This window comes from Bison bison, unplaced genomic scaffold (assembly GCF_000754665.1).
Source record: "Bison bison bison isolate TAMUID 2011002044 unplaced genomic scaffold, Bison_UMD1.0 scf7180017864451, whole genome shotgun sequence".
Lineage (NCBI taxonomy): Eukaryota > Metazoa > Chordata > Mammalia > Artiodactyla > Bovidae > Bison > Bison bison.
In genome coordinates, this window is record NW_011495013.1 from 5,969,854 (window position 1) to 5,990,654 (window position 20,801).

Sequence of the window (20,801 nt, forward strand, 5' to 3'; positions counted from 1 at the left end):
AAATAGATTTGTTCTTCTGAGTTGAGAAAAAACATTTAAATTTGATTTCAAACTGTGCCACAGGCCAATAACTGAGGTCTACAGCTAAAGTAGATCCAAAATATCTTTGAAAGTTTCAAGAATGCTAAACCGAAGCTGTACCTTAGAAAAGTCATATGCATGTGTAAAGAAATATCATCACAGAATCCTAATAAGTATATTTGCTAAAATTCAACCCAGACACTCCTTTACATTTTTATGTTTCTCATTTCTACACATCTATACCAATCCGAAAATAGGCATCTGCAAAATCCAGTGAAGGAAATCAAAGATACTGAGCAAGCATATCTATCCAATAATGTCACACTTCCATATACTCTAAGTTTGAAAAACTTAGCTGTTATCAATAAACTAACTTAAAAATTATTCATGCACAAAGTCTTGGTTCTATAGGACTTCAGGTATTCTGTAAAAGCTATGTTAAATACATTTTGTCTGTATAAGAGGAATCAGAGATAGTTATTTCATATACCCTATTTTCTATTATCTGTGTTTTTTAATACATAGCAGTGGCATTCATGTATCAAATGTATTAAAATATAAATATTACCTTTAACTTTTAAAGGCATTATTTTGTGTTTAAGAAAAGGAAAACTATTTTTACCTCCCAGTCCTGGTCTAAGCCGATTATCGTAACCATCCAGAAGTCTGTCTAGAATTCTTGTAAAGATGGTAATGTTATTTTTAGCCTCATCTTCTTGGATGTTAGCCAGCACCAACCTAAACAGATAATTTTACAAGCTGATACATATACATATATGTTTTTTGCAAGTGCCAACATGCTCTTCTTCCTTGATTTGAATTTTAAGGCTCCGTAAGCTATTTGTGCCACCCATTTTCTCCTTTTTTTTTTTTTCCAGTTCTATAAATATCAGTGTGTCAATGAGGAAGGTAAACAGTCTGTTGTAAATGGGTAATAAATACTAGATTATCAGAAGTGTGAAATCAAAATTATTTCAGATTCCTACCACTCAGCATACTGGGTGAACTATTCATTTCTTTCTAAAATCCATTCCCTAGGATACATTATGACTGGAGATGATCACATGCAGACAGTATTAGCAATGCTATCCTGCGTTTAGAAAGGTACAAAAACCAAAGGGATTCCTGAAATAACTCTTCAGGGGTCTGAATATTAGTTGGAAAATAAATTGCCTCCTTGGAAGCACAAAATTTCTCTATCTTCCTCAGAAATGTCTTTTCTTTTCATGTCTTTTTCTCTTTTAAAGCAAATATGATTTTCTAACTTTGGGTATACCTCCACCCAATGGCCAAGTGCAATATAGACATCAGGGAAACTCCGCTGGCTGTCTTCCAGGCTCCAGTGTAGCCAGGAGGTGGAGGTGGGCTCTGAAAGGATCAGCAGAGCACACAAGAGCTGCAGATAGCCTTGGAGGAGTACCCCTCCGACCGACTGGCCTCTATGGAGAGCGAGCAACAGAGGTCATCCAAAGATTAACATGCCCAGCTACTTCGTGTGTGTGTATGTGTGTGTGCGTGCATGTGTATGTGTATGTGTGTGAGTGATATGAATTTGCAGAAAGAATAAATGGTCTTAAAATATCATCGGAAGACGGTTAGAAGCAGTGATTTTCTCCATTATTTCTCCAGCAGAAAGCCAGAGACCTGATTTTGTGACATCCAGCAATTTGGTGCAGTAGCAACTGGATGTATAAAACAGAATGTCCCTTTTCACTGCCATTTTTTTCCCTTGAATGATTCAGAGATTTAAATTACTGGTCCAAAAAAAGAATCATTTATATAATAGAATAAAATACTGGCATGAGCATTACTGGTCAAATATAGAACAGAAAATTAGTAGAAGAAAAATATGGTTAAGTTCTGAGGATTTTCAATGATTATTAACTGACCACGGTTTGTTCACTCCTTTAAAATCAAAGAATATATGTAATTGCATTCTGATCAAGGTGCATTGTCCAAAATATCATTGACAGAATTCATTTGCATTTAAATGATTGTACAGCTAGTAGCTAAAAATAGTCTAAATACATGAACAAATTCATAGCCAACTTCAAACAAATATTCTTTTCAGAGAAAATATTAAAATTGTGGTATAAAGAAACATTTTAAAATTATATAAGAAAATTATTTCATACGTTGAGCCTCAAAAGTTTCTATATTGCCTTAAGCTAATTTTAAAACTAGTCACTAAGATAATCATAAAGTTCCACTTAGAGATTTTCACTGAAATGTGTTTTTTAATTAATGTCACATTTTCTTTCGAAAGTCAATATTAAGATATTAAATGAGGAGCTATTTTACAAATAAAAATACAACTTCATAAAGAAATTTCTTCTCAAGTCTAGAAAATATTTTCATTCTTTAACAATTACTGAGACAGGAAAAATAAAATGTAAAAGGGAAATAAAAGTATTATAAAATCATAAATACTAATTTTTAAAGGAATAGTTACATAGACATTCATAAGAATCTTAGACTTTATTAGCTACTCTGGTATGTTGAAAACCATATCCTAAATTTAGGCACTAAACAGAAGATGCCCACTGATGATAAAAATCAGAAAAGACTGCAATTAAGAAGAAGTTGTTGAAAACAACAGAAATTAGAATTTATATTTGTAGAATATAGGCAAAACAGAATTTGTTACATTTTCAAAGTAATACTGTTTATGGCAGAACCATCTCAGGAATAAAAGATTTCTAAATCAGTAACATAAAAGTTATTAATAAATCAAGGTTTTGTTTTATTGTTTGTGATTGTGAAGTTGTATACTACCTCCACCTAGAGGTTTCAGATTCACACATCATTTAGGTTTTCTATGTTGACTAAAAGACCCGAGACCATTTAAGCAAAAAAGGAAAAGAGAGAAAGAAAAAGATTAAGTTATCACAAATCATTTAGTTTGTGCTTTTCCGTTTGGCTTAAAGGAAAACTGATGGCCTCTTTATTGAATCGTGGTGTTATTACTATTACATATAACAATCACTTCAATTATTTGTAAAAATATGCCATCCAAAGAGTATTCTTTTCTTCCGTGATTTTTTTTTTAAAGAAAATGTTGTATTCACTTTTGTATTTTATCGCTGCAAACAACAAGCAGCAAACTTTTAATAGTCTTTGCCACTTTACAGTTCTATTTCCTGGTACTACCTTTTTTCATTAGAAATGGTCTTTCAAAATACTTCAGCTCCTCAAAAGCCACCTCTGTCTGCATTGATGGCATTCAGGAAACACACCTTTACCCTGAATTTAAAATGGCAAAACAGTAAATAACTGTCTCACCTGGCTGGATCCCACGCCAAGAAAACGAAAAGCAGCAACTGCATATTGGAGCTGTTCAGTTTCGTCTTCATCACCACTCTTTGTATAATCATGGAAGAAAAACAAAATACACTTAAAATTACATTCAGTCATACCATCCAAATAGCCCAAAAGAATGTCCTTTTATCTGGGAACTGGAGTTAAAGCAATAGAGATGATTCCAGTGGAGTGTGTATGGGATGTGATGATGATTGAAGGACGTTTGTCCCCCCACCCCTTTCTTTTTTTTTCTGGACAGAAAGATAACCAAATAATCAGACTTTGCTCTGCCAGGAACTTCCCCCAGCCCCATCGTCAGCAAACGCTGTTTTGTGGTCACACACGTAAAAAGAATACACGGGACCCTGCACTGACATATGAGCTAGAGAAAAGAATGGGTAGGAGAGGAGAGTGTAAAGGGGGAGGAGAGACGGGTACTTCCTGCCACAATCCCCAACCAAGACCACCCCCGCATTCACCACTAGAAAAGCAAGGGACAGCCAACCCACTTTTTTCGATTATTATTCTTTCATTACAGTGAACTGCAGTTCTCACGACTTCACTACTTGACTCCCTTTCAAATAAAAATCGAATAAAAACACCTCCCTCCTTGCCCATTCACAGTTGCCCAAGACCACATCTTGGAGGCAGCCGGGTTCGGATTAACTGCTGCGAAACGACGCGTTTGACAGCTGCTCCGGAGCCGAGGACCACAATCCGAGCCGGAGCGTGAGGCTCCGAGATCCAACCGAGGCAGGCGGGCAGCGGCGATCACGGTGTGCAAAGTTGAAGACTATAAAAGAGCCAGGCTAACGAGCCGGGAGGCTCGGATCTTATTAGAGTTGCAAATAGGCTTCTCGTGAGGAGTATCGACATTATTTTTTAAATATGCTGGGGCGGAGGGGGCGACCTGAACCTCTTCGGTTTCCAGGGAACATCGGAGAGTGGAGGGAGGGGAGATGAGCCATGCACGGGAAGCCAAAGGTAAACGGGGAAGCAAAGATCCCTATTGGGACCCGCGTGTGCGACCTTACCTGAAATGGCAAGCAGAACTGGTGTTTTCCTCCTTTTGCTCTGATCTTGAAGAGACAGGAAACTTGAGAGAGACACTGACTGCAGCAACCCGGCGAGCCGGGAGCGATGGGCTGGTGGAAGCAGGAGAGCGCGAGGCGCGGCGGCGGCGGCGCGAGGAGTAGAAGGAGGCGAAGGCGTCCGTAGTGGCGGTGATGGGCGGAGGAGAAGGAAGAGGAGGAGGGGGAAGCGTTGGCAGGAGCGGGCGGGGTAGGGGGAGACGCTAGCAGAGGCGAGGTGCGCGCAGGCAGCGGCGGGCACGAGCCCCACGCCTAGAGGAGGAGGAGCCAGGCCCCGGAGGAGGGCTAACGAGTTTCCCGGGAAAGCAGGGACCCCCGCCCCGCACCCTCTCCCAGATAGCAGGAAGCCGCGGCCGCCCGCCGGGCACCTGCCGCTGCACAGCCCCAGGCGGCGGCTAGCGCCCGGGTGCGCCGGGAGCACGGCTCCCCGCGCCCACGCTGCGCTGGAGGAGCGGAGTCTACGCGCCGCCCAACACTGCGCCCCGCGGCCGCCCTCTGGGGCTCCCTGGAGGCCCCGAGGTTCCAGGGGGGGGCTGCCGGAGGGTATTGGTACGGCGTCAGGGTCGCCGTGTGTCTGGGCTGGCCCTAGATCCCCGGGGCCTCGCCCTGCCGCCCGCCCCACAACGTGCCCTGGCTCTGGAGCGACGTGTCTGTCTAGGAGAGGTCGGGCTCCCGCTGTAGGGCGAGGGGACTCTTCACGCCTGGACTTGGCCATCAGCGCATCCACGCCGGACCAAGTTCAAGGCAGGTTGCGTGGAAATCAGACAGCAGGAAGTTTCTTTGATTTCCCGAGCCCCCTTGATGTACCACTCATTCCTTCACACTCCTGCCATCAGGACCAATTTCCCTTCAAATCTCTGAGGGCTGGAGATTTCCCTGGAGCTGGTCTGTCAAGTCCATTTACACGTTATTGAGAAACTCGCTCACTCTCAGCGGTTCTTTTACCCCAATATCTTCTCACAATCGTCCTCCCCACCTGGTGATCAAGCTCAATCAACAACTCTAAAAGAAGTTTGCGTACTTCCCACCCCACCCACCTCCACCCCCAACAAAAAAAAAAAAAAGAGAGAGAGAGAGAGAGAGACCTGCGACCTGCTGTGCTTTTGCTGCTTCTGTAAATTCTTTCCTCAGTGGGGGAAAGGGGACGGGTTTTAAGGTTTTTAAAGAACCCTTTAAGGGTTCTTGCTGGCTAGAGACCTGCTGTAATTTCAGTCCCAACGTATGCTTTCAGCATTGTGTGAGCCTCCTTTCTTTTTACCTTCCAGTATCTGAGGCTATCAAATTCAAGGGTGCAACTTGAACAACAAAAGAGACATGTTCCTCTTTGTACTGCACATCAAGACAGAATATTATATACACCCTACTAAGGCAAAGCAGAGAGGGTGTTCGTCTTTTCGTGAAGTTTTTATAAATGTTAGACATTTTAAAAGAAAAAAAAATATGTTGATATGTTTCTGTCCTTTTGCATTCAAAGTCCGTATATGCCAAACACTTCAATAGTTAGTTATGAACCCAAAATTCAAGTGGATTTCCTAGATGGTGCGGTTTTCCTAACAACAGGCACTTCCACAGTAAATTTTAGCTTTGCTTTGAAGATTATGTGAGGAGAGTAAAACCTTTACATTGTAAATATTTCAAGCTGTTCTTTTTAACCTATTAATCACCACTTTCTGAATGACCATTTAATAAGCTACAGCCTAAACAAACATTTGCTCTAGTTAGCTGCCTCTGTGAAGAATAGAACACCACCCAGCTTTCTCGTCCATCATTAATATTCCCTTCCTGACTTGCTCATTGTAGAGTCTAATTGAAATTCACAAAGATAAAAAGCATGCCATTTAAAACCTTGCAACTAGGGAATCTAAACATCTACTTGGTCTGAACACTTCATTTCTTACTTTATTTTCCTGTTTTTCATTTCTATGAGTCAATCTTCATTAAAATCTATCACTTTGCCATTAATATTACTACTAAATTGTTTATATTTTAATAATGGAAATTAAAGAGCCCATGGTTTCTTTCCAACTTTAATTGCTGCACTACAAAATTTCTCTTCCATGGACATACAATTTTGTAAATATCTTCATAAGTTATTTTCCTACTTACCACTATAGTCTTTTCCTTGGATGCTAATGATTAATTATGGATTTTAACATTGTTTTAACTCAAAATTTGTGTTTATTGAAATTTGTTCTAAAAAATAAACTTTACCATTGGTATCCTTAGTAAATTTGTAATCTCATTGCCATAAATACCCATTTATGTGGAAATTCACAGAGTTCAAGATGTTTAGGATGATTTTCACCATTTGCTTTAAAAAAAAAAAAAAAAAAACCCGTATGCTAGATCAGTCAATAGAATTGGATTTACACTTACTTGACAGAGACTCCGGAAAAGCTAGATTCAAAAAATTCATTATAAAACCATGATTTTTAGTTCTTCCCCACAAAATGCTTTGCAATTTTATTGAAGCCGAATAGCTATGATTTAAAGGAACTGAAAATCAGAAAAGCTGATTGCAAGCAGCAGACCTCTACTTTTATTGTTATATCTACATTGATATTTCACAGTGTTACTAGTTCAGCCAAATTTCTTCTAGGATTGTCCAGCTTCCACAATTATCTGACAAACCCAGCCTGATAGCTTTCTTTCCTCTCTGTGATGGAGTGAAGCGCATTGCCCATGATTCAAGAGGCAGCCTGGATAGGTCATGACTAAGCTCTTCCTGCCCACTCGTTGCGGAGCAGGTCCTAAGGCAACCAGCCCTGCAGAAGTGTCAACTAATTGGTAGCCAGTAAATCCATCCCTGCCCAGGCTAAGGCTGTGCCAGACCTTCTGTTTGAATGTGTTCGAATTACTCTCCCATCAAATGGATTTAGGGGGTCACTTCTTATAGAGTTCCCATCCCTAAGAATCCAATCCCTAAGGAGATTTCCACAGAAAAAAGAAAATGAATAATTGGGAGATCATGGTGTCTGAATTTGTTTCCTGATATCTCACAATATTGTACAGTTTTAAAATTCATTTAAAATTTAAAATTCACAAAACTGTTCATGTTTTTTAGCAGATATTTTGTAGAGCTTCCTTTTTTAGGACTCAGCTATATTGAGACTTGGCACTACTGCTCCAGGGAACTACTACTCCGTGATCTATATATAGGGGACATCATGAATATTTAGATTCTATACCATAATGTGTGTGTGTATATATATATGTGTGTATATATAATACATGTGCATATATATGATGCATACATATGTGCATACAAATATACAGATATTTATCTGTAGAAAGATAGATACCTGAATTAATAAAATAAGCATAAGGATTTTAATGAGAATAACATTTATATAATACATTTCCACAAAATGCTTTCAGTCTCACGACCACATGATTTGATCTTAGTGATTTTTACATACTTTGAAGAGGAGTACCAGAAGTACTTCAACAAGAATAGCATCTCACCATATTTACAAATTTTAAAATATCAGCATGTATTTCATATAATAAATTTATATAAATTTTACATTCTTATGTGAGTCATTCATTGAAATGAGAATATGTATTTGTGAAAGATAGGAACTAAAGCATAGATTATCCTGTTTTCACAGGATAATCATAGAATTAAATACTATTCTGTACTTTTCCCCAGAATACTTTACTATTGATTTCAAAGTGTGCTGTCTGTTCTCACATATTCACCACATTATCATTCCAAAAAAAAAAAAATGATTCAAATACCGATTTGGTAATTCTCAAGTGAAAATTATGGCTTGGTCAAGCTCCATTTTCCCTGTAAGTTGAATTTATATAGATGGTTCTAACATGTCCACTAGACTTCAAGAATTTGCAAGAACAGACAGCTGGAAAGTGGGAGTAACTAGCCTTCTAAACAAATAATTCCAAGACTACTCTGTTACATTAATGTATCTAGGTCACATTTCATTAGAGCTAAATATATCACATATACTAGCTAAGATAAACTAAGCACATTACATTCTTCAAACAGAGTAACTCCATGTTTATTAAATAATTTTACAAATTTTCTTCCAACTTGCAAATCAAACATATCATGCATTCAAGATATCCTAGTGATTTCTATGATATTAAAATCTAACTACTGACATCAGACACATATGCAGAGTAATTTGCAAGGAAATTCTTTTGCTATCTCTTTGTAAAATTATAGATAGAATTAACTTTCATGGTATTCAACTGCTTCCTAAAACAAAGGAAATGTTCCAGTAATGCAAGCCAAAAACTCCCTCATTGGAAAATATACTGGGCAGTTCACTGAAGGATAAACTGCTACATGATTTGCAGCTTTTGCCTGGGAGGCATGTTCCCTAAATAATAATCATTGTAATGAAAATAAAAGTAAACCTATAATGTCTTCATTAATACAAAAGCTTAGATCCCATTATAAATACTTTGCATGTATTTACTTAATTAATCTTCACAAGTATTATTCCCCCTTCACTGATGCAAAACTTGTGGCACAGAAAAAGTAAGCTAGCTCAGGGTACTCCAGAAGGGAAGCCAGGAGTAGAGCCCAAGGAATGTTTCCAGAGTCTCCATGCTTAATTATTATACCGTATTACCTCTACATTGGTCCTTAACAGCCAAAATTTGAGTTTCTTTTATATAGTCTCACCACTGAAACTTTGAACAAAATACTTAACTGTTGATATGCTGGTGTCTTCTTAGTAATGTAAATCTGTTAATAACAGCCATATATTCATTTAGCAAGCTTTACTGAGTGTCTGCTATGTACAAGACCCCATTAGGAACCACTCAGGATATAAGGATGATTAAAGCATGGTCCTTACCCTCTGGGGTGCTTACATCAAATTGAAAAGTCCTGAAATAATGTATGCTGTTGACAGTAAACAAATTAATGACCAAAGCCTACACATGTACTCTAAAAACTTTATGTTTCTAAAATAATACTACTTTTACTATGTAGGGGCTTCCCAGATTACTCAGTAAAGAACCCACCTGCTATGCAGGAAACCCCAGTTCAAATCCTGGGTTGGAAAAGATCCTCTGGCTACCCTCTCCAGTATTCTTAGGCTTCCCTTGTGGCTCAGCTGGTAAAGAATGTACCCGCAATGTGGAAGACTGAGGTTCAATCCCTGGGTTGAGAAGATCCCCTGGAGAAGGGAAAGGCTATCCACTCCAGTATTCTGGCCTGGAGAATTCCATGGACTTTATAGTCCATAGGACCACAAAGACTGGGACACAGCTGAGCGACTTTCACTTTCACTTTACTGCATAGCAACAGGCAACATAAGAAAAAAAATGCAACATGGAGACTATTTCCTTTAATAGTTTACAAATAGATTCTTATGATTAAGAATATGATTACCTTTTGTGAAACAAAACAAGCCACTTAAGAAGCCCCAAGGATCAAGTTTAAATCCAGAATTTAAAAATCTATTTTATATGAATATAACACCTCATCAGACAAAACCATGCACAAGAAACCAGTAACAATAACAAAATCAGTAGATAGAGGAGTCCAGGACCGAATTTACATACATCTCAGGTAGGATAAGATTGGTCTCAACAAAGGATTATTTCATTATTTTTAGCATCAAAGCTGGAAGAGAGGATATACATATCATGAAGAAATAAGTGTAATACAATCAGGCTATGAGTATTTCATGGTCAGTCAGAGAGACCTGAAAGAGAAAATAGAAACCAGTTATTTCTAAGAAAAAGTGAATAATACCATGGCAAATTAAATACGAATATCACATAATTTTGAATAGTAATATTTAGACCATTTCTCCTTTCTAGAGATCTCTTTTATTTGCCAGAGCAACTTGCTCATAAATGCCCAATAAATAATTGCTTAGTTTTTTGTAGAGTTAAGCACTTTGGAACACAGATTGGGAGCCTTGGTTGCAGAGTTTAAAATGCCATGAACTTCGGTAGTCATAACATACTGGTAACTCTCCAAGTTCTCGCCATCTCTCACAACTCATTGTAAATCACTGTGTACACGGTGCAACACCTTCTTTTCTCATAAGGTCTCTCTTCTCTGATGTTCTCTATCTGACCACCAGACTCCTACCAAAATCCTGAAAACTGGGATTCATTCTCAACTCTTTTTTTCTCAATACTCCCCCACACACAAGCATTCACTGTTGATGAGAAAATACCTCCCATCTATCCCCATCATCTGATCCACTCTACCCGTTACCAATCCCATCACCTGAGCTCTGTACTTCACAAGAGCAGTGCCAATACAGTTGCCATTTACAACTGCAGCTCCAATATACAGTAGCCAACTAACCACTTTCTCAGTCTCCAATCTCAGTTTTCTACAGTTTGTTTCCTATAGGCCAAGGAAAGTCCTTCCAAAACCAATTTGATAGTGTCTCTCAATCATTTAAAATCCTTTGTTGATAAAAATATAGGGTGCAAACTCTTTTGTGCATCACAACTGATCCTTCTGACCCTTGTTTATGTCTCCAGCTTCAACTATGGTCTTTCCACCAACATCTTGTCACACACATGCACATGAGCACACGCACACACAAACACACACACACATCCATAATTAGCACTCATTTTTCACCATCATCCCATTCTCTATGCTCCCTTGAAAGGAAAATGTTTCAATTTCTCCCAACAGCCAGTAGTTTCGTGTCTTTGTGCTTTGGTTGTCATTGCCCACTTCAATTGGAATGCTGTCTTCACAGTCTACCTGGTGAGAACTTCATGAAAACTATTTCTAAAAACTGAAAACTATTTCTTACTTGTCCAGAAACAATTATTCAAACCGTCCTTCTGTGGCCCTGCTGAACTTAACACAGGCATTTTACATGAAACCTGGAATACCTCATTGGACTTACTTATTAACTTTTCTATCTCATGCCTGTGAGCCTCATCTTTATCATCTTTAACCCAGCATATATAATCTTTCAGAACATTCTTGAGGAATAAATGAAAGAATGAATCAGAGAATGAATGAACAACATAATGAATAAATGAGAAGATACATGAGCATCTGTGCCTTCATAAGTATATAAGAGACACAGTACTTTTTCAGAGGAAATGAGATGCAAGAGCATAGTGGTTAAGTGCCTGAGACTCTGGTGCTAAGCACTTAGGTTCAAATCCTACTTGTACTGCTTAATCACTGTACTATTGTGGATAAATTTCTTAGGCTAACTGTGCTTTAGTTTTCTTACCTGTAGAATAAAGGTAATTGTAGAACCAATTCCATAGGGTCTGTGTGAATGTTCTGAGTCAATACATGGGCACAGAACAAGACCTGGATCACTGACAACGCTGTGCAGTGTTTGCTGATATCACTCGTGCATCTGAAAGCCCTTTTAGTTCACTGCCTCATTGTTTAGTAGTGAGATGTATTGACACTCTTCACCATTGAATTACTAAATATTTTTCTTCTTAGCTTTCCCCTGCTTGTTTCCATCCACTCTTTCTCATTCAGGTTCCCACCTTCACAGAAGACTCAATGAGAGCCCTTCTCATATACCCACATTCTCTTACCTCACCTTATTTTTGTTCTCATGAATACATGGTTTCCCTCATTTTATCTCTCTTTTTTTCTGTTCTTTTTTTCCCTGTCCTCCTTTTAGTATACCATGCCCTCCTTTTTATTCCAGCTCAGCCTGCATTTCCATCTTTTGTTAGTTCCCTAATGTCCCCTTTTCCTCCCTCTTTCTTGATATTTATATATAGCATAAGTCTGCTTTTGTGCACATACTTGTCTTAGCATATGGAGAAGGTGTGTTTATAAGAGTACATATAGGCAAGGAAGTGCTGTTTCATCCAATGGAAATGTGAGTGTCTTTGCTACAAATGTATGGGCAACTCTGTGTGTAGATCTCTGTAAACCACACTATGAAATCCACTCAAGTGTATTGTGTGAGTCATTATAGGAACTGAATACAAAAGTCAAGTGACATTCTTTTTTGAATAGGCTACTGATTTTCCTGCAATAAAAAAATTGCCACATGTTGGATCTTTTGTTTAAAAGAGACCCATATGTGTAACATTCAGAGAGCCAGAGACACTAATCAATACAGAAGCTTCTGGCCACCCTGCCAGTCAAACCCTAGATTAAAATATGGTTACAAGTTTCTATTCTGATTTTATGACTTACAGATCTCTAATATTATCATGCTACTCAGCTGGAAGAGAAAAATGAGAGACCTTTTTGAATTAGAAGTTAGGAGTTAGCAATGTATCCTTACATTTTCAGAGGAGCTATTTTAAAAGAGGGTTGTGGCAGACATTAGTGCTGGCCAGCAAATAGTGCCAGTTTTCAGCGCCGATGTAGGAACAGACCGAATGTCCTTATTCTTGAAATTAGACATGACAGTGGAACTTTCTCTGACCAAAGAAAGTTGAGCAAAAAAACATGGGCAGTTTTCAGATGGAGGCTGGGTGAACCTGTTCATTCATCCTCCATTATCTGGCTATTGCCAGTGATGTTCCAAATGGTAACTCAGTGGGTCCTTAATGGGGGAAACAAAGACCAGAGCACCTAGCTGACATACAGAGTAAACTAGAAATAAATATTTGTGTTTTAAGACTCTAAAAATTGCTATGGTGTTTAACCACAGAATAACTTGACATCTCTTGATCAACGAAGGATGAAGAGAAAAGGACATTTTATTGTATTTTCTTTTCTATATACAATATTGAATGACAATATATTTTCTGTCAGGGACACTTTCTTAAACCCTTGAAATCAATAATTAATTATTAATTCAAAATTAATTAATTTGAATAAATAATTGCTGAGCCAAAGTCTGAACCAGTGGATTTCTTTGGTTTTTGGTCATATTTGTTATTTCCATCTTTTAATTGTTCTTTGCTTTCTTTCTTCCCCTAAATACCCAGATGGGGTGAAATAAAGTCTGAAGTGGTTCTTGACAAATAGTCCCTCTGAACCTCCGCTCCGTCCTGCCCCAGAGCAGCATGAAGGCAGGAGTGCTGTTCATGGGAATGAAACGTGGTGTTCAGCGGAAGCTGAACTCAGTGGGTTTCAGTAAAAGCTCTGATAAACTAAATATTTGTCAGGTCCCAGAAATGGGATGGAAAAATGACAAAAGAGAAGGGGTTAGAAGAAGAGGCAGACTAGGACAGTGACTGGGATAACAGCAGTTGGGTGTTAACATGAATGAGAAGAGGTGGATAAGAAAACTGGCTCTGGTGAGGAATTCATGTTAGGAATCTAGTTCTGTATATCTACTACATAAAAAAAAAAGAAAAAGAAATTGATTCTGGCCTACATAGAGTGAGACAATTTGAAAGCCATTTCCAGAGATTTCCAAAAAGGTAGAAAAGACAAGTTAGTCACTGATCTTAATACAAATTCTTTTGTTGTTATTGTAGAATTCACTAGAGCGAACATTTCTAGGTTCAAATTGCTTTTAGCTAGTCAATCAACATCATTCAAGTACAAACCACTGCAACAATTTAACATGCAAATCTTATGAAGAAAAATAAACTCATCTTGAATAAGTTCTTGAGGGACCAGAAGCTATGATTTGTCTCTCTTTGTATCCCTCACTGTGCTTCTCATACTGTAAATGCATAATAAGTATTAGTAGAGGAATATAAGGCTCTGTTAAGGAGTTCATATATGTTGTTCACTGAAGCTCATCTCTTCTCCCTTCATCCATTTTTGAGCCTCACCAGCCTGGTCTCCGTGCAGTGGTCTGAATGATCTATCCAAAATCTGGATCTGGTCATGTCACTGCCTAGCTTAAAATCCTTCACATATTTCATATGAAAGTGAAAGTGTGATTCACTCAGTCATGCCCAACTCTTTGAACCCCATGGACTGTAGCCCACCAGGTGCCTCTTTGCATGGAATTCTCCAGGCAAGAATGCTGGAATGGGTTGCCATGTCCTTCTCCAGGGGATCTTCCCAAGCCAGAGACTGAATCTCTGTCTCCTGCTTTGCAAGCTGATTCTTTGCCATCTGAGCCACTAGGACAGTAACATATATATCATAAGGTCAAGACCAAAATCTTTATTGTGGCCAAAGTTACTCCTAGATGCCTTGACTCCTGCCTGGTCTTGAACCATTGTTTCCTCTGTTTCATCAACCTCAGCATTCTTCAATTCTGAGAAGGTACCAGGCTCCCTACTGCCATTTTTCTTCCTGCCATTGGTCGTTGTGACAGATAATTCCTCTGCTGAAAAGTTCCTACCCCTTCCACCCACCAATTCATCCTTCATTAAAAAAAAAAAAAAAACAGGAAGGACTTCCTCAAGAAGCTTTTTCTGACATAGCTTCCCCATTTCTCTCTGTTAGTTTCCTTAGTTATATGTGCTTTCTCTTAGAGAATTTGTCTTTTATATCATTATGCATGATTATTTGGTTAAAATCTATCAACCAACCAGGCTGTGGGTTCCATGAGTTCAGAGACCATGCTTATTTTCACTTAGTCTTGTACCTGCTGCAATTAGTTTACTGCCTGATGGAGACAGTTGGTGCAGCAAATAAAGGGATAAACACGTGTGTAACAAACACAGGATTGGATGTACACTGTTGTTTTCAAAATCAGCATCTCATACCCATAAATATAAATCTGTGGTTTAGTAACTTGGATTGTTGCCACATTCACAAAGAGTCTACAGGAGACTAACAGTGCAGCATCATGTCACTGCCTCTCTGCATTTATGAAAAACAAGAAGAGGAGACACTTAGTGTTGAGACTGAGCAGGGAATGGGGATGGCTGAGGAAGATAATTCAATCAAGGTATACCAGAAAGATGAAATGATAAGAAAGATAACCATGTATTGGTTCAAAATAAGGCAAGCTGTTTCTGTTCATCCAGCAGCATTTGGTAGTGGTGGAAGCCAGTGGACTCCTGATGACAAAGGATAGGACCACATGTAGGATACCTAGGATCTAGACTTCTAGGATTCATCATCCCACCTTATCTTACCTTAGTATCGTCTGCCCAGAATGCGGTGATTTATCCTTATTTAGCTTAAATGCAGGACTAATTAGCAGCTCCATATGAACCATCTGGATGTGGGATCTATAAGTATTCTAAAAATTTTTGCCACATAGTAGTTGCAGTGGATGGATAAGAAGATGCTTTTCATTTCTTATATATTCATATATCATGAAAATTCTCATTATCTGCTAATAGACTAATTTCCCTAGGAATTGTGTTACAAATGGAAATTTTCTTTTTGTATATTAAATCTCAAGCTCTTAAATCAAATGAACTGTTTATTTATCTGTCCCATATCCCTGGAAATTCAAGTGTATGCTCAAAGAAGTGCATTTTACATAATATAAATATAAAATGAAATTAATATTGCACATTTTATATACATATGTTTATAGCATGATCTGAACTAATCAGTTTGGAGAAGGGAATGACAACCCACTCCAGTAATCATGCCTGGAGAATCCCATGAATAGAGGAGCCTAGCAGGCTACAGTCCATACGGTCGCAAAGAGTTGGACACGACTGAAGCAACTTAGCATGAACTAATCAATTAAGACTCAAGAATCAGTAAATTAATTAGCTGCTGCAGAAATCTGGCCTGCCACCTGTTTTCATATACAAAAGTTTACTGGGTCATAGCCATGCCTGTTTATTTAGGTATTGTCTAAGAGCTGCTCTTGTGCTATTGTGGCAGATGGAATAGTTGCAGCAGAGTCTATGTGGACCACAAAACTTAAAAGAATTCTGTCTCACTCTTTATGAGAAACCATTTTCCAATATCTGATTTAAGTCAAAGAGTTACACTTATGATCTGAGCAGCATTTTAGAAAAATTGAGCCCCGGAACAGGATGCCTCTTAGATGCCTGTGTCCTAAGTCACTTCAGTCATGTCCAACTCTTCCCAACCGTATGGAGTGTAGCTTTACAGGCTCTTTTGTCCATGGAATTCTCCAGGCAAGAATACTGGAGTGAGTTGGCATGCCCTCCTCCAAGGGATCTTCCCAACCCAGAGATTGAACCCATGTTTCTTGCGACTCCTGCATTGCCAGCAGTTTCTTTACTGAAGAGCCATGGGTGACACCCCCTATGGCTTTTACATCCCTTCCCTAAACAATTTCTATTTGGGAAGTACTTTTATAGCTCCTATAGGAATATGGTTCAGTTCAGTTCAGTTCAGCCTCTCAGTCGTGTCCGACTCTTTGCGACACCATGAATTGCAGCACGCCAGGCTTCCCTGTCCATCACCGACTCCCTGAGTTCACCCAGACTCACACCCATCGAGTCAGTGATGCCATCCAGCCATCTCATCCTCTGTCGTCCCCTTCTCCCCCTGCCCCCAATCCCTCCCAGCATCACAGTCTTTTCCAATGAGTCAACTCTTCGCATGAGGTGGCCAAAGTACTGGAGTTTCAGCTTTAGCATCATTCCTTCCAAAGAAATCCCAGGGCTGATCTCCTTCAGAATGGACTGGTTGGATCTCCTTGCAGTCCAAGGGACTCTCAAGAGTCTTATCCAACACCACAGTTCAAAACCGTCAATTCTTCGGCGCTCAGCTTTCTTCACAGTCCAACTCTCACATCCATACATGACCACTGGAAAAACCATAGCCTTGACTAGGCGGACCTTTGTTGGCAAAGTAATGTCTCTGCTTTTGAATATGCTATCTAGGTTGGTCATAACTTTCAATTAGCATCAAAAAAAATGCCTTGGTGAATTGAACAGTTTTATTTTTTTCAAAAGAAAAATTGAAAGATACTTTTATATACAATTTATAGAATATAAAGCACTACCCTAAATCCTATTTAAAATTAAAGCCAGGAAAAAATAAGGTGAACACCCTCAAGGGTACCCTTAAGAAACTTGAAAGAACAGGAGAGCTGCACTGAAGACCTAAAATAAGAGGTCTGCTGTGCATCCTCCATTTAAGTGAGTGCCCTTCCCCTGTGCTCCTTTATGACCTCTTCTCGCATTATCACACTATATCACAAAAATATGTTCACCTATCTCCCCAAGTGGAATGTGAACTCCCTGAGGATTGGAGTGAATGATTTATTTCTGTGCCCCACTCTGTGTAGCACAGTAATGAGTTCTCAGTAAAAATTTGTGGAAAGCAAGGATAAAATGACTTATGGATAAAAGGCTATGTCAAATAAACATTGCTATTCTGCATGATTGTACCAGTGACTGGTTGGTTATAAGATACTGAAGTAGGTTGACTTGGAGAGGTGAAAACATGTGTTTTGTGGAGATAAACAACTTCTTACTGATGATTCTATGAACACTCATGTTGGTGTTAGCTGTTTTTGTTATTTAACAGAGGAATTTCCTGGTGTGCCAGCACAGTTTGTCTTTTGGCCCAGGATTGTCCTAAACATTTCTACTATTTAACACACAAAATGTACTGAACTAAACAATAACGACAATTTATATCAATTGAGGTTTTATCAAAGTACCTGAAAGTGGAGACAGAGTGAAATTGAATTTAATCAAGAGCAGATTGGATTCTTTATTCAGGTATCATTGCCTGCCTGATCCAGCAATTGTCTACAAAAGCAAATTCTAATGTATTGGTCTCTCTACAGATGATTGTGAACTCTTGGGTATTGATTTTTCCACTATTATTTGGTAAAAATTATGAGTCTTTGAAGGGGCTTCCCGGGTGGTGCTAGTGGTAAAGAAGCCGCCTGCCAATGCAGGAGATAATAGATTCATTTTCCATCCCTGGTTCGGGAGGATCCCCTGAAGAAGGGCAAGGCAACCCACTGTAGTATTCTTGCCTGAAGAATCCCGTGGACAGAGGAACATGAAAGCTTACAGTCCATAGGGTCTCAAAGAGTCAGACACGATTGAAGTGACTTAGCACACACACACACACATGCATGAGTAACTGAACAAGACATGAAGGTGGCTATGGAAAGAGAGAGAGTTCCTTTAAATGTACAGAAGGAACAGTGATTTACTGCATGAAAATATCAGTGCCATGACTTAACTCTTCTTAACACTAGTTATGAATAAACAAAACTTTGGGGTGCTATTTTGTTTCAGTAATATTTTTTATCCATTATTTAACTGCTCCTGAGGATGGATCCCACCCTAAGCTCTGAAAATAACTAGAATAATGTAGTCTTCTGAAACCAATTTATACAAACAAGATATCAAGTCAATCTTGTTGAGGTTTCTGAAAATAATTTGTACAAGGTATCAAGTCAGTCTTGTTGAGGTTCCATTCTATCTTTATATTATTAGTTGTAGTATCAGAGTCCTTTGATTGAGATTAATTTCCAATCAATTCTTGGTTTCAGTAACTGGGAGGTACTTAATACCTAACTCCTGCTCTGCTTCCCTCTTTAATATCCCCTCTCTTTAAATAATCAGTAACTGCTTTGTTTCTCCTAGTCTTCTTGGGACCTCCATCACAGTCTTAAATTCTGTGCTAGAATTCTGCTAGAATCTTCCAGCTCTGTTCTCATTTCCTCATTATTCTATTTCTTAACATTTTCTTACAGTTTTATCTAACAATGATAAAGGACCCAGCCTCTTAAATAAAGAAGGCTGACAAAATTTAATGGATAAAGAAGTGTTCTCACTTTAGAGAATCACAGACTCAAGTATTAACAAGGGGCCTTAAATGACCTCTAAACCTATCCTGTCATCACCCCCTTCTACATAGGACCATGTCTGGTCTATAAAACTGAATAGCTTCAAGATTCCATTGACTATATTTATGAAGTGACCTAGGAGATTAGTGAAGAATCCTCTCATTACCATCACCCAATAAGCTGGTTTGTTCATTGTATTACCTGGTTGTGAAAGTGACGTCACTCAGTCATGTCCTACTGTTTGCGATCCCATGGACTGTAGCCTACCAGGCTCCTACATCCATGGGATTTTCCAGGCAAGAGTACTGGAGTGGGTTGCCATTTCCTTCTCCAGGGGATCATCCCGACCCAGGGATCGAACCCAGGTCTCCCGCATTGTAGGCAGATGCTTTACCATCTGAGCCACCAGGGAAGTCCTGGTTGTAATTATCTTTAAATATTTCACTTATCACTGATATGGCATATGTGTATGGACAAGTTAAATTTAACTAACACTCTCAGGTCAGTTCACTTAGTCGTGTCCGACTCTTTGCAACCCCATGAATCGCAGCATGCCAGGCCTCCCTGTCCATCACCATCTCCCGGAGTTCACTCAAATTCATCTCCATCCAGTCGGTGATGCCATCCAGCCATCTCATCCTCTGTCGTCCCCTTCTCCTCCTGCCCCCAATCCCTCCCAACATCAGAGTCTTTTCCAATAAGTCAACTCTTAGCATGAGGTGGCCAAAGTCCTGGAGTTTCAGCTTTAGCATCATTCCTTCCAAAGAACACCCAGGGCTGATCTTCTATAGAATGGACTGGTTGGATCTCCTTGCAGTTCAAAGGACTCTCAGGAGTCTTCTCCAACACTACAGTTCAAAAGCATCAATTCTTTGGCGCTCAGCTTTCTTCATAGTCCAACTCTCACATCCGTACATGACCACTGGAAAAACCATAGCCTTGACTAAACAGACCTTTGTTGGCAAACTAATGTCTCTGCTTTTGAATATGCTATCTAGGTTGGTCATAACTTTCCTTCCAAGGAGTATGTGTCTTTTAATTTCATGGCTGCAGTCACCATCTGCAGTGATTTTGGAGCCCAGAAAAATAAAGTCTGACACTGTTTCCACTGTTTCCCCATCTATTTGCCATGAAGTGATGGGACCAGAAGCCATGATCTTCATTTTCTGAATGTTGAGCTTTAAGCCAACTTTTTAACTCTCCACTTTCACTTTCCTCAAGAGGCTTTTGAGTTCCTCTTCACTTTCTGCCATAAGGGTGGTGTCATCTGCATATCTGAGGTTACTGATATTTCTCTCAGCAATCTTGATTCCAGCTTGTGCTTCTTCCAGCCCAGTGTTTCTCATTATGTACTCTGCATATAAGTTAAATAAGCAGGGTGACAATATACAGCCTTGATGTACTCCTTTTCCTATTTGGAACCAGTCTGTTGTTCCATGTCCAGTTCTAACTGTTGCTTCCTGACCTGCATATAGCTTTCTCAAGAGGCAGATCAGGTGGCCTGATATTCCCATCTCTTTCAGAATTTTCCACAGTTTATTGTGATCCACACAGTCAAAGGCTTTGGCAGAGTCAATAAAGCAGAAATAGATGTTTTTCTGGAACTCTCTTGCTTTTTCCATTATCCAGTGGATGTTGGCAATTTGATCTCTGGTTCCCCTGCCTTTTCTAAAACCAGCTTGAACATCTGGAAGTTCATGGTTCATGTATTGCTGAAGCCTGGCTTGGAGAATTTTGAGCATTACTTTACTAGAGTGTGAGATGAGTGCAGTTGTGTGGTAGTTTGAGCATTCTTTGGCATTGTCTTTCTTTGGGATTGGAATGAAAACTG

At 39.2% G+C, this 20,801-nt stretch overlaps 1 protein-coding gene across 1 annotated transcript in view; it reads right to left on the minus strand.

Moving 5' to 3' along the window:
- GABRA2 (gamma-aminobutyric acid (GABA) A receptor, alpha 2) overlaps positions 1-4,409 on the minus strand; it is a 141,218-nt gene extending 136,809 nt beyond the window's left edge. Inside the window, exons 1-3 of the mRNA XM_010858861.1 lie at positions 4,356-4,409; positions 3,304-3,381; positions 644-759 (exon numbers count right to left, since the gene is read on the minus strand). Coding sequence (XP_010857163.1) covers positions 644-759; positions 3,304-3,374 — 187 coding nt within the window. The 5' untranslated portion in view covers positions 3,375-3,381; positions 4,356-4,409. The remainder of the gene's footprint in view (positions 1-643; positions 760-3,303; positions 3,382-4,355) is intronic.
- Positions 4,410-20,801: the final 16,392 nt, after the last annotated feature.